The sequence below is a fragment of the Myxine glutinosa genome, chromosome 6 (genome assembly GCF_964187855.1).
Source record: "Myxine glutinosa chromosome 6, kmMyxGlut1.1, whole genome shotgun sequence".
Classification (NCBI taxonomy): domain Eukaryota; kingdom Metazoa; phylum Chordata; class Myxini; order Myxiniformes; family Myxinidae; genus Myxine; species Myxine glutinosa.
Genome location: NC_136266.1, coordinates 130,404,666 through 130,419,697, shown reverse-complemented (window position 1 = coordinate 130,419,697; position 15,032 = coordinate 130,404,666). Strand labels below are relative to the sequence as shown.

Below are 15,032 nucleotides of genomic sequence, written 5' to 3'. Positions count from 1 at the left end.
TGAACACAAACGTATGCGGATGGGCCTGCATTTTCAGATGCTTTCTAGTTGTTGTTTTAATTGGATTATGGAGGACATTGTACTTGGTACCCTTCGCTTGCTACATCTGTGTCTGTTTAATAGTGGTACCAACAAAGTTACCTGGAGGAAGCCAGTGTCACGGCTCCTACGTACCAACGCGATTGGAATGGATTTTGATTTCACTTGAGCGCAAACTGCATCACACTAAATAGAACGGGGGAATTGATGTATGAAACACTTTATTCCATCCAATAATGTGCTGATTGGCTCTACCATATTTCTTTTGTACATCATGGAAGAACTAAGACACAAAACAGAACAGGACACAATATAAAGGGAACAGCAGGAGAAAGGGGGCACACTAACAGCAGGGCAGAGGGAGAAGGCAGACGGACACGGACAAACAAGGGATACAGGTGGCGATGAGGGGTAGGGGAGAACGCAAGGGGTGGACAAGATGGATACATAAGCAAAATTAATGGAGGGGTGGTTTAACGGGTGTAGAAAAGATCATGGCTTTGGATGGGGGATGACCTGAGATGGTGTTGAACAGCTGATTTGAAGACTCATGGGGAAGAATGAGATCGAATGGAGCATGGAAGGTGGTTCCACAGGCGGGGAAAATAAATTCAGTATGTTTTGTAATTAACACTTGAATCTCCTTTTATTACCTGTAATAATATGACTTCCCCTATAAAGGAATTCAACACAGGAGGAGGCCATTAGGCCCATAAAGCATGCACAAGGGTTGCCAACCTATGGTGCCCTATCCTTTTCAAACGCTGAGCACCAACCAAGGAAGCAACGTGTACCATTTGTAAAGGTTCGGTACGACTCTGGGGTTACGGACCACCGACCTCCCCGACTCTAATGCTCAAAGCACGATGTCACCGAGTACTTATTTGTCTTTCTCAGCTTGATCACGATTCGAGACGACGAGATGGGCTTTCTTCATTCTTGATCAATATTACATGGACTTTGATTTGGGGGTTTGGACTTTGTTTACTAGTACTTCACCATATCACGTGGACTGGCTCGTATATTAATCTCTGTGGAACCAGTATAATTTGTTCGCGATGTAAATACGATATAAAGCCATGTTTGTGTGTCTTTCAAGGTTTAATTTGTCCCCTGTGTGGTCCCAGACATTAGACAAAACGTCTTGCATTCGTTGTGTTGTCCCTACAAGTAAGGGTACTTCATGTTCCTGTGTGTGTTTTCACATTGTACTCCGTATTGTGTTGTTTCGATATCCGAGATAAGCTTTGTGATTTGACGTTTCAATGTCAGGATTCCAAAGTTCTGGCCCTTTTATCCATGGAATGTTTTCATTTGCAAAATGCATCGTCTATCTCATAACGCGTCTGTGCAAAATGTGCAAGCGTCTGCCAAAAACGATACATAGCAGGATATCTCAAAAAGTTGTGGACGGATTTGGACGAAAGTTGGTGGACGGATTGGGTGTCTGACAAGGACGATTCGATTCGATTTTGGTGAAGATCTGAATATGGATTCGGGTATGAGAATTATTTAATTTTTAAAGTGATTCTTCACCATTGGGAGATAGGGCCAAAAACGATACAAAGCAGAATATCTCATAAAGTTATGGATGGATTTGGATGAAACTTGGTGGACATGTTGTGCGTGACAAGGAAGAATCGATTCAATTTTGGTGAAGATCCGGATTCCGCTTGTAGAATTTTTAAAGTGATTCTTCACCATTGAGTGATGTGGCCAATCAGGCTGAGCTAAGCTCTTTACTGAGTGCCCTTCCAGTTTAGCTCTGCTCTGGTATGGATTAAGGAAGCTACTCGCTGTATGCCATTGTAGGAATGCCATTGTGGCAAGGCATCTAAATGATGACATCACCTAAATGCCAAAGTTGTCGCAGTTGCATACCTTTGAGCCGCACCCTTGTTATAATTGTAACACCTTGAAATCAAAGCCGGTTATTTGTTTGACAGCTGAATTCTTCCTGATTTTGTCCGACGGGACGGTGCAAGGATAGCACACTTATTGGTGTTATTGCTTCGATTCCCGACCCGACTATACACCATTAGATTGTTGCCTTGCATCGCATTGGGCCGTTCCTCGGGTGGATGTTGAGCTGGGTGTGGAGTATACTAGCAAATCGGTGGACTTTGAAGATCCGACTGCGTCCTTCAGTGATCCTACACAAAGTTATTAATTTTAATAATTAAATAAAATGTTATTAAAATGGCTGCAAATAAGAAAATGCTTTTTTATTGACACAAAATGGTTTCGTTGTGCACTTCAGTTTTTGTCACTTGGAAAACAAGTTTTTTTTGTTTTTTTTGTTTGTTTTTCATCTTTATTTTAATGGTACTCTAGTTTTTTTTTGCTCAGGATAATGCACTGCATACCATCCAGGTGCTAAATATTATGAGGGATGCTCATGTGGAGGAGGGAGGAGGTCCGGTCGCACGGTGGAGGTGTCAAGGACGAAGTTTCTCCCTTTAGCGCTTGTCCAAATAATTTGTCTTGGTAGAATCTGAAGTGCAATTGGTCTTTCTCAGCTGGTTGTTGTCAGCCTTGTTTTGTATACTTGTGCGGCCTTGTTCACTGGCATACATATTCTGCCCTTTTCTATGTTTACAGCTCAGCAACCAATTTCTCTTAGTCAATATCTGCCATCTTTTGTTTTACTGTGATGTCATCTGGCTTGATGTAATGACATATTCGATTAAATATACATTCGTAACATCTGTGACGACCAGTTGTATCCCCTTAAAATCCAAACAACTTGAATGGCACTCTTCGACGTCGCAACGGCGACAGATATGCCTCCGCCGACATTATTACATAATTATACATTCTTGTACCAAGTTTGATTTAAATTCCTTCAGCTGTTCTCAAGTACCACATTTTTACCTGAGATGACCTTTGACCTCTTGATGCTGAAATCTAATTCATATTTGCATCATTATACATAGTTTGACTTGGATCTCTTCAGCCATTATTTTAAGTTATCACGGTAACGAAAACCTATCATGGACGGATGGATTCACGGGCAACCCAAAAACATAATGCCTCTCGTGACTTCATCGGCGGACGAATAAAAATGTTTATTTTCCTGGATGAACCAGTTTGATTAAATTTTAAGTATTCGTATTTCTTGGGGCTGAAAAACGTTTTAGTGATGAAGTAATTTTTGATGACAAAGATATGAGGAGAAAAAGGATATGAGGAGAAAAGTAATTTTTAACATGACATGTAATTGAAGGTGGTTTATTGACAGCAGTTTGCGATGAAACTTTGCGTCCTCATGGCTCTACCATATGTTATGGTATGGTTTGTTTTGTGACTCAAAACAAAGTGAAAGTTTTATGGTCGAGACAGGCTGAAGCAACGTCTTGTCAGTACTCAGAGTCTGTGAGAATTGTCTGCACTGGCGTGGATGGGCTTGCTGTGATTGCCTCACCACACGTCGCTACAGAGGCACGGGCTTGTTTTAACCGAGGATAATGACCTGACTGAACTTGAATTGCTGTGTTTTCATGATTTACACCAATCATAATACAATAATTTTTTTGTACAATTTTTTTTGTAATATTGGTGACATTATTTATTTGTAATCTAAAAATGTGTAAGTTGTCTAAAGCCTTAAATGGTCAAGGGTTCAAGCTGGTCTAATAGGTCTAAAGTGTCTTACAAGTCTTTAGGGTCAAGGGTATTGAGGGTCTCCATGGTCTTTAATGGTCCGTCGGGGTGTTTTGGTCCATCGGGGTGTTTTGGTCCATCGGGGTGTTTTGGACCTTTTTGATATTTTAGACCATTTTAATATTTTGGACCTTTTTGATATTTTAGACCTTTTTGATATTTTGGACCTTTTTGATATTTTGGACCATTTTGATATTTTGGACCTTTTTGTTATTTTGGAAATTTTTTTGATGTTTTGGGTTTTTGGGTTCTTTTGCTTCTGCAGGGTCTTTTGGTTCTTCAGGGTCTTTTGGTTCTTCAGGGTCTTTTGGTTCTTCAGGGTCTTTTGGTTCTTATGGGTCTTTTGGTTCTTCAGGGTCTTTAATCTATTTTGGGTTTTCAGGGTCTATAAGGTATTTTGGGTATTTGGGCTATTTTGGGTCCTCTGTGTCTTTAAGCATCTTCGTGGCCTTTAAAGGTCTTTTGGGTCCACAACCACTTGAGCTATTGACAAAACTTTCAACATAGGAGGACCTACCTACCCATTGAGAATTATTTTTTAACAAAATTACATCATGGTTGTGACCGATATTCCAAAAAATCAGTTTTCTGCAGGCATGGGTTGCAGGGTGTTTCACATATCAGGAATAAACGGACTTGACCTCTCTTCGCTGGCCCTCAGCAAAATGATGATTTTTAAGCATTTCACAAATGCATTATTCTGTTCCTCTATTTGGCATTTTCTCATGATTTGTGTTTCTTATGATTGTATGGACATTCTTAGCATTTAGCATCACAGGTGGTGGGTGACCTGTTCTTGTTGATATGTTTGAAGTTCCATCACCTGGTTCTTCCTCAACCCTCAACCCTCAATCGTGTGTGTGTGTGTGTGTGTGTGTGTGTGTGTGTGTGTGTGTGTGTGTGTGTGTGTGTGTGTGTGTGTGTGTGTCAATCATTGAGACTCCAAACTGTGAGTGGTGAGAGCGCCGGAACCAAGTCCCATACAGACCTTGCTGCACGGTCCCAGGAGCGATGAGCACCGCCTGCCACGACGCGGAAACATTATCTCTCGCATCACCACGCACAACCAGGAGTCATTATTGATTGTGGTCGCTTCGAATGATCATGTAAATGAAATCCATTCTCCGACCTGAGCCAAACGCCGCCTTGACGTCTTGCGGCCCCAGGAAAAAAAAAATAATGACGATGTAACGTCAGATATGGTGGCACAAGTGAAGGAAAGTGCACTTACCGACCATACTGTATGTATGTATGTATGTATGTATGTATATATATTTACTCACAGTATATCATTTGATAATTTTTCTTCTTGGATTGTGGTTTCCTTTAGATTCTCTAACCCAGAAAATATTCAAGTCGAGCAACATAACACTAAATTAATGTATGCATATATATATTTTAATTATTCATATATATATATTTTTATATAGTATTGTACAGTATTATTTTTTTTATTTTCTTTTTTTGACCCAATTTTTAAGCAGTGTAGCCACTTCAATATTTAGCTATGTCCTTCCTTCTATCCATCCATCTGTGCGTCAAAAATGAAGAAGGACCTTTCCAACCCACTTTAATTTTTATGGGTTCTAAAGTGTAATTCTGCAGGGTCCTGAAGGGTAATTCGAAAGGGTTCTAAATGGTAATTCTAGAGGGTTCTAAAGGGTAATTCTAAAGGGTTTCATTCGTTTCTAGGCTTTGCCTATTTCATATTAAAAATGCCAAACTGAACTGCTTCCTTCTGGCAAGGGTGCATTTTTTTTTTCTCTTTCTTTTATGAATTTCTTTTCTCCTTGACTTCACAGCACTTGAAAGGGTTGCTTCCTCTTTGTTAGCCTGGGAGATATTTTTATGTTGAAGGCTTCAGTCATGGACTATATAGTCCTCATGGAGGCTAGTCCTGAAATAATAGAGCTGAATTGATAGAAAAGTGAAGAAAGAGAGAATAGTCGAAGAGTTTTTGAGGAAGTAAAAAAAAAAAAATCTGCTTTTTGAAAAGGGGAAGGTCGTAAGTGTTTGGTAATACATGAGAAGGTAAAGAGTTCCAGCGTTTGGCAGTGGTAGGGAAGAAACAAACATCATAACCGCCCACCCTTGAGTTGCCAATGGCCACAAAATGATCATGTGATGTCGTGGCTTGTCGAGTATTCTGTGGTTTTGCTAATGGCGGAGGCACACAAGCAGCAAAACGTAGCAAATCTTGTCTAATTTGCATTCTTTTGTACTTATGACTTTGCTGTCACATTAAGCTGATGTTTGTTTATAATGTAGTTTAAATTGCAATTAAACTTGCTTTCAATGGGAATATGCTGAAAACACTAAAGCTGCAACATTGTTTGAAAATATGCAACCTCTATCAGTATAGCAGTTGTTATTTTTTTTGTAAAATGTGATTTGATAATGTTTGCTCGTGTCTATCAATACACAGTTTGCCAAGTACCGAGAGCAGAAGGAGAAGGGTGCAGGCAATGCCAGAGACAGAAAACGCAAACTGAGGAAGGCTTCTGGAAAGGGACCTGATGGAGATCCAAGCCTTGCTGGGGTTGCAGAGCGGGCTGTCAGGCCTTCTGGCCCTCATACACTGTGTGGCGGAGAGTCTGTCAGCCACGAGTACAGCTACGTCGTCGAGGTGCGTTGAGCAGGCCCTTTGTTAGGGATCATGTGGTGTTGATGTTTCGCGCTTCCTGCATCCCACATACCTCAAAAACTGATTGTGTTAAACCTTAAGCTTAAAGCATCCATTGATGTCGTTCTAAAAACTTTTTTGTTTTATTAAACGATTAAAAGTTCCATATTAGAATGGAGAATAAAAACTAGTATGTTGTATTTGTGCATGGAGTTTAGCTGGTTAAAGGGTGATTTTTTTTTATGTCTGCATGCTGGGGGAAGGGAAAGCGAAGGGTGGTGGAGTGAGAATTGAGAAAGAAATGAAAAGAAAAGTAGCAAAGCAAGCTCTGGAGGTAGGGCAGAGATAAATGATGGAAGGTTTTCAGGAGATGAGAGGAAAGAAAGTCCAGATTATTATTCCAAACAATAGTCCCATGCAAGGTTTCAATTGGGTTTCACTGAATTTGAAATTATGGAAGTAAATAAATATAATTTGATGACTTCTGGATTCAAGCACTTTCAACGCCATCTTCTGTATGCTGGTTTTCATTCTTCTATATCACCATCTTTGTTCTACAATCCAGTACATATCAACACAAGTAAAGGCATTTCTTCATGCAAGTCGTTCATTGAACAGAGTTGGTAACATCTTTGTGCCAAAATCAGAAAATGATGCCATGCATACTTCCACAGACAGCTATTAACATAGGTGTAACTTAAATTCAAATTATCCTCGTACATCCTTCTGCTTCTTGCTCAGCACAAACCTTTATCATCCCTCCTACAGTGAAATAAATGAGTACTTTTATTTTTAGGGTTTTTTAAACTTGCATTTTTTGTTGTTTTTGTATAAAAAGTCGAGGCTCGTGGAAGAGCGAGTACACTGAATGGATCAGGATGGAACAGGACAAAAGCAACAGTAGAGAAAAGGGGAAACACCAACAGTGGAGTTGAAGGACAAGATAGAGGGAGACTTGGACAAAAAATTGGTGTGGGGAGGAATTGGGGCAGCAAAGGATGCATGTTGTGGACAAGATGGATACAGAAGGAAACTCTCAGGATGGAAAAAAACTGGAAACTTGGAAGGAGGAGTGTTTGGGGCGGAGGGGGGTTAATGAGGGTAGAAAAGATCATGATCCTGGATAGGGGATAATCTGAGATAGTCTGTGGGGGGGCATGGATGCTATAAAGCTACCTGGCACTGTACTCCTACCCCCCATATCCACCACCACCCCCCAAATCCCAGTCCTGTATGACACACTCCAAAACCGCCCACTTCATCATGTAATCTCCATTTTAATTAAATATATAATTAATAATATTGTCCTATCCGTGGCCGATGAAGACCGACCTCAGATGAACAAGCATTCTGAGTATTGCGCTGCAATACATGTCCCCTACCGGCAGTCTGTCGTCCGGAAAACTGTTGGGAAAATTACCAAAGTTCAAAGTGCCATAACTTTGTCAAAGATGATCGAAACGTCGTGAAGTTCGAACTTGATCTGTAACTTATCATGAGGAAACCATGTACCAAGTTTGAAATCATTAGCATCAAAAGTTTAGAAAACAAAGTCCGGAAAGCTGTTCTTTGCGTGACGGACTGACAGACGGAGGGACGGAGTGCAAACCTATAGTCCCCTCCGGTGTACACCGGTAGGGGACTAATAACCGAAACAAGCTTAAACTCTGAGGCATACTCCGAACCTTGGCGGAATTATCTTTGGCGCGCGCGGGAAGGCTCGAGCCTTATCTAGTTGGGAACACACACGGGTTATCCGAACCCACCAACTAAGAAACGAAACAAGACAAAATGATAAAATGCAACAATAACCGATTTAATGAAATAAATGCAAGCAACAATGAAAGGTGAGGGAAAAACTAAAATTCGCGGCCAAAGTCAATCTATATATATATATATATATATATATATATATATATATATATATATATATATATATATATATATATATATAGGCTAATGCTGTCTGTCTGTCCCACCTTGAAACACGGAATGCTCCTCAGAGAAAAAAAAAATTAAGTAAAAGTTGTTTGAAATTAATCCAAACCCATGGAAAAATTATGATTTTTTTTTTTCTATCGTACAAAACTTTTTTTCAAACATTCCTCTCTTTCTCTCTACCTCCTCCAAATTCACCTCAATTTTTATCCCTGTCATTCCACATCCATACAAGCAACAAATCTTAAAACTTAATCTTCTGGATCTTTGACATCGGCAGGGGCATGGGTCTGGGCACGAGATTGCGCTCGCAGGTTACGTTACAAATACAGACACAATTGGTGGGATTTAGTACAAAATTGGGCTTGAGGCAAGGCTTGCAATGCCTGCATTCACACTTTGTGTGGGGTACAAATACATCACAAGAACCTCAGCTCCGAGTGAAGGTGCAACCCTGATCACCTGAATGATCACGTTGCTAATGTGCATTGCGGTGCACATCCTCCTGTTCATGCAGTACCCTCCACAGTATCATGTATGGGCACACTTGGATGCCTTAAAGACGAGATATGATTGTTGTGAGTACTTGGTGGTGATGTCGACAATGGCATCTTGTGGTTGGCATTCTGCAACCTAATTATGTGCAAGTAAAGGTGCAGGAAGGTGCAGAAAATGGATCAATTTGATGGTTGTCATTGGAGAAGGAAGAACTTCTTACATTTCCTCCTGCTAAGGGCTCAATAGCAGAGCAGCATCACACTTCCCGACTCTCACTTACAGTCCTCGTGAACTTCAAGCACCTAGCAAACCCTACCCTGCACTTGGGTAGAAGAGTCGGAGATGCTTACCCCTTCCTCCCCGGCAGTGGTGAACTGAGTTTAGGGAAATGTGATCATAACAGCAATGAGACCCAGCTCACGCATCCAAAAAATACCCGGCCACCGCTCACGTGACTGTGTGTGTGTTTTTCCCTCCTAACTACAAGGCTCTCTCTGCAAACATTGACACTCTGCTCTCTACTCACCTAATTTATGTGGAGATTTTATTTGACAGTTGGCTTTGTGTTGGTTCACATACTTCAGTTCATGGCTGAACAGCTATTTCGTTCTGTAAAATGAGTGGACTTGCTCTGTCTGTTTCTTTTTCAAAAGATCTCCCCAAAGGGCTCGGATCATTACTGGACCTTGCCATGTCACACCTGTCCTGTTCCTCTTAACCTCTTCGAGGTGCTTCTGGCCATGGTGCTAAAAGTGGCCATCTCTTCTGGTGGTTATTGGAGAACCCACAAGACACAGCTTGTATGGCAATTTGCTAAATCTGATTGTTCTGACCTAACATCTGTTCTCTCCAGTCAAAACTGGCCCATCATCACATCACCTAACATTAACTGCTCTTCGAATTTCTCCAACAATGGACGAATTTTTCGTCTTCACAAGTTCGTTCCATCCTGCTTTCAACAACAAAGTCAACTCTTCTGTCCACTATCTCGACCCAAGTACACCTGTGCTGGTGTAGTTGCTCGGATATGTGACAAAATATCAGAAAGATGTTCACCTCTGGCAGGAAGCATAAAAATTGGTTTATAAGGGTTTTAAGGTATGCTGAATTGAAATAGATGTGGAGACATTTGATAGGATCAACGTAACATTCTCAAAAATGAGGTTTTGGGGGACGGGGTGTTTTTGCATTTTTTGCCAATTTTGCGCTATTCGCGGTAGGAGGGTACAGTTGGTTCTTGGCCTGCCATCTTATTGTGGCTTCAATGATCATTTAGCAGCATACATTACTGGAATGGGTATATAAATACCTCTAATATGGTGTATTACTTATCACATTGTGTTAGTTATCTCACTCTACATGGACTCTTAACCATAACTGCTGGCACCACGTGTCATGAACAAATCTCAATGAAACCCTCATACTAAGGATGGAAGAGGTCCTATATGACGTTGGACAGATGCATATATCCAATTCATGGCTGTTTATTTGTCTGTTGTACACCCATTTGTTACTTCCATAGATATTGACGTTTAAGTTAAATATGTATTCTTAGCAAAGGGAGGAAATCCCAGAGAAACACTGTCTATATTACTTATTTGGGACTGTTATTCCATTTAGCATGGATTGGAAGAAATATACATGCAGGTGTATTTTTAAATTTATAAAATTGTGGAACATTTAAAGAAATCGAAATTTTTCTCATTTCGCAGTGCATTTCGCAGTGCATTTCGCAGTCTTCACTCAAAAGGCCAAGGTCCCAAAATCTGTCCCTTCCAGAACCCAATTTTTGTACCTGCTGCCTTTTGTTATTCAGCTCCTCCATGAGCGTATAATCTGGCATATTAGATATTACAACATGTTGCCACTTCCTGACAGCGTGAAGGACATGCATTTTGTTGCTTAATACCAAACTTGATTTGTCAAAGGTGTAAATGATTTTTCTTTCTTTTCCTTATCTGATGTGGTTTGGGTTTTTATTGTTTTTACCACTGATTCCCAAAATGGGGATGTTGTGATTGTGAAAACAGTTTTCTTTTAAAATTGTACATGTGCACCGGATATTAATTGTGGCTTTTCTTTGTTTTTGTAATATAAAATAGCGAAGAGAGGAAACGGAAAGAGGTGTGTAAAAGGCAAAATATAGGGAAGAGACGAAACAAACCTTGGTTCGTTTCATCTCCTCCATATTTCAACTCTACCGGCTTTATCCAATTTCTCTGCCATTAGTGATGCCTTTTCTATTCAGCTAATACCATGCTTCTCACTGCAGCCCGAGAGCGAGTTGTATTCGAGCACCACCGAAGAATATTCGTCAGAGGTGAGTATTTCGATGCTTTTTATAATTTATTATTTAAATTGTGACATTTTGAAACGACACCATTTTCTTCACTCCTTATGGACATTTGTGTCATGGTAATTGAAAAGCTTCTTTTTGTTTGCATATATTTTGTTATTTTATTTTTGCTTGGCTTTATGATTATTTTTCCCTCTGATATCCTTCATCTCTTCATTGAAATATCCTACCTATGTAGATAATGAGCAGGGTTCTCCACACTTTCTGAAATAGTTGTACGCCAAATAAAAAGTAGGAGTATGAAACCTTAAAGGTCGGAGATATGGGAGCCACCTGTGCCCCCATTCACTGGAGGTATATGGATGCTCTCTCATGCATTCTTAGCAAATATAGGCAACAAAATACATGTTTTGAAGCCGTTATTTTTTTTATTTTTTTTATTTTTTGGGCTACAGAATCGAGGCTCGTGTAAGAGCTAACACATTAAACAGAAAAACATAAACTAACACATAAAACATATAATAAAGGGAACGGGAGACAAGAGGGAGAGAGAGAAGGAAGCACACAAGCACCACAACAGTAGAGGACAGGGACATCGGTAGATCTGTGGAAGGGAGAGTACTGGGGGAGGGGTCGGGTGGAGGTACATGGTATAAAGCAAATGGACACTACCACGAATTTCAGGAAAGAAGTCGGAGATTGACAGAGTTGGATTTGTATTTGTATTAACGGGGGTAGAAAAGATCAAGGTTTTGCATGGGGGAAGACAAGAGATGGTGGTGAACAGCTGTTTTAAAGACCTGGAGGGAGGAGTGGGATTGAAGGGAGTGGGGGAGTTTGTTCCAAAGGTGGGAGAAAAGAGGAATGAAAGAGTGAAGGTGAGCAGAGAGTCTTGATTTTGGCAGTTTCACCAGAAAAGGGTTTCTGGCAGATCTTGTGCGTCCTGAAGGAATATTTGGGGGGCAGAGCACAGACAGAGCTGGGTAAGCTAGGCCGGGTAGGAGTCGGTAGAAGACAGAAAGACCACCAACCTGCATGCGGTGAGCGAGTGAAAGACCCTCAGGATCGGCTTAATCGCAGGAGATACCAATGATTCTGAAAGCTTTGCTTTCTACAGCGTGAAGCCGAGCTAGATGTGAGGCAGGAGAACCAGCCCAGAGGGAAGAGCAGTCAGTATTCCATCAAGCTGCGGATAAAAGCTTTGTATGTGGCGTGGAGTTCAGAAGTACCAAGGAAGGACTTCGCACGACGGAGGATGCCCAGTCGGCGACTGGCTTAAAAATTTATTTTTATGGTTGTAAATTTGGAAATGTTATGATATATAGACATTAAATGCAAATCATTTCACTCCATCAAGGATGAATCGTTGTAAGAATAGTGTATGCCATTAAATTACCTTCGAGAGCAAATTTATGATTTTTCTACACAGTCACCACATTCCAATGCAATCACAACTAGAATGGCACTCGGTAGAGCACATACCACCACCAGGCTGAACAGGTTATGTTTTGTATCCCACTGATAGACTGGATCTGGATCCGGACCTGAAAGAAAATCTAATCGACTTGTTCTTGTCACATAACCAACTCGTCCACCTAGTTTGGTCAGAACTCGTCCACAACTTTTTGAAATATAATGATATATATTGTTTTTGCCCCATCTTTCAATGGTGAAGAAACACCTAAAAAATTATCGGATTCTGATCTTCACCAAAATCGAATCAATTCAGCCTTGTCACACTCAACTTCACTAGGTTTCGTCCGAATCCATCCACAACTTTTAGAGATACTGTGCTATGTATTCTTTTTGACCCTATTTCCCAATGGTGAAGAACCACTTTTAAAAACTCAAATATCTGGATCAGGATCCTGATCTTCACCAAAATCTAATCATTTTGTCCTTGTCACATACCCAACCTCTCCTCTAGATTTTAATCAGTCCACAACTTTTTGAGATATCCTGGTCACTAACAAACAGACAAACAGACAAGGGTTAAAACATAACCTCCTCCCACCTTCGGTGATGGAGGTAACAAAAACACCCATGACGATTCTATTCGGCACAATTGCTCTTCTTTGTTTTGGCTTGAAAACTTTGTTATTACCCTGTGCTCGTGAAGCGAAAAGCGGGGTTAAGCCTTAAGTTGCGTACATGTGCCGTGTGCCGTGCCTGCATTTAAAAAATTCATTTTCTCGGCAACCGTTCGTCCGATTGACATGAAGTTTTCATGAAAAATGAAACGTGGCTCATTGTCAACTACTCCCCATGGGGAATAAGATATGTTAATGATGATGTCATTGGTGCCTTCATTATGATGTCATAATTCGACAAGTATAACGCTTCATCCGATCAGTATGAATTTTTTTTCTCTGCAATTCTTGGTCCAATTGACACGAAATTTTCACCATAGGAGCACCTCCTCCTTTAGAATATTTTAATGATAGTCATGACGTCATAGGTCATGTGGTACAGGCGCCATCTTGGAAAAACAGAAAAATGTTTCACCTCTATATCTCCAAAACCGTTGCATGGAAAAAATTGAAACATGGTTCATTGTAAAGAACTCCATATGGGGAATAGGTGTTGTTAACGATGACATCATTGGTGCCATAATTATGACGTTAAATTCGGCAGGGACAACGCTTAGTCTGATCAGTTTGAAATGTATTGAGCGTGATCTATGCAACAATTATATTAGAGAGTATAAATTTATGATGTTATCGCTTACGTGGTCTGCCAGCCATATTGGATCAAAGGAAAAAAAATGTTCAAAAACAGAAGAGCTGGCTCGCAACAAGTTGACTGTGCAGGGTAAGTATTCTATGAATACCATCTAGTTCAAATTCTGCAATTTAGTTGTTTTATCCCTCTGCCGACGAAGTCGCTGGAGGCATTATTTTTTCAGGTTGTTCATCCAGCTCTCCGTCCCTCCGTGCGCCCGTGATAGATTCTCGTTACGCGATAACTTGAGAACGGCTGGAGGGATACAAGTTAAACTTGGTGCTGTATGTATAATGAGGTAAAGATGAATTGATTCGATTTTGGGGTCACAAGGTCAAAGGTCAGGTCATGTTAGGTAAAAATCCTCTTACCACGATAACTTGTGAATCAGTGATGAGATTTTGACCAAATGTCGTATAAATTTATATTATGATGCAAAGATGAACCGATTAGATTTCAGCATCAAGAGGTCAAAGGTCAAAGGTCAGTTTCTGTAATAGATTTTTGTTGTCGCGATAACTTAAGAATGACTGAAGGTAACTAAGTCAAACATAGTACAAGTATGTAAAATGATGTAAAAGAAATGGATTACATTATGGGGTCAAGAGGTGAAAGGTCAGAGGTCCATTTAGGTAAAAAATTTGTTACTGCGCTAACTTGTGAATCAGTGATGGGATTTTGACCAAACTTGGTAAAAGTATATATTATGATGAAAAGATGAACTGATTAGATTTTGCCATCAAAGGTGAAAGGTTAGAGGTCATGTCAGGTAAAAACATGATACTTGAGAACAACTGAAGGGATTTAAAACAAACTTGGTACAAGCATGTATAATGAACTGAAAATGTGGAGGAGGCATGGGATCACTCGACTTTATGTGGATGGATTTTGAGAGTTTCACTTGGAGGGCGTTGCTGGTGGTCCTCGTGCATCCTTCAGATACCTGGGGGGGACAAAGCATAAAGACTGCAGAGGATGCAAAACCAGAAAGGAGGCGGAGCAAGACAGAGAGACCACCGACCTGTTGGTGATGAAAAAGTGATAGGCCCATAGACTCAGCTTCATCACGATAGATTCCAATGATCTTGAATGCCTTAGTTTCCATGACATCAAACTGAGCAAGATGTGGGGCAGGGAAGCCAGCCCAGATGGGAGAGCAGTAGTCAATCAAGCTGCAGATGAAAGCCTTGTTGGTGGATAGGAGCTCAGGTGTGCCAAGGAAGGATTTTGCACAATAGAAGATGCCCAGTTGGT

The 15,032-nt window shown here is 40.5% G+C and overlaps 1 protein-coding gene across 2 annotated transcripts in view; it reads left to right on the top strand.

Moving 5' to 3' along the window:
- The window catches only part of AKAP9 (A-kinase anchoring protein 9), a 203,495-nt gene that overhangs the window by 64,920 nt on the left and 123,543 nt on the right, over window positions 1-15,032 (top strand). For both annotated transcript variants that reach the window (XM_078780537.1, XM_078780536.1), the window contains exons 2-3: window positions 6,128-6,328; window positions 11,034-11,081. In XM_078780537.1, coding sequence (XP_078636663.1) covers window positions 6,128-6,328; window positions 11,034-11,081 — 249 coding nt within the window. The remainder of the gene's footprint in view (window positions 1-6,127; window positions 6,329-11,033; window positions 11,082-15,032) is intronic.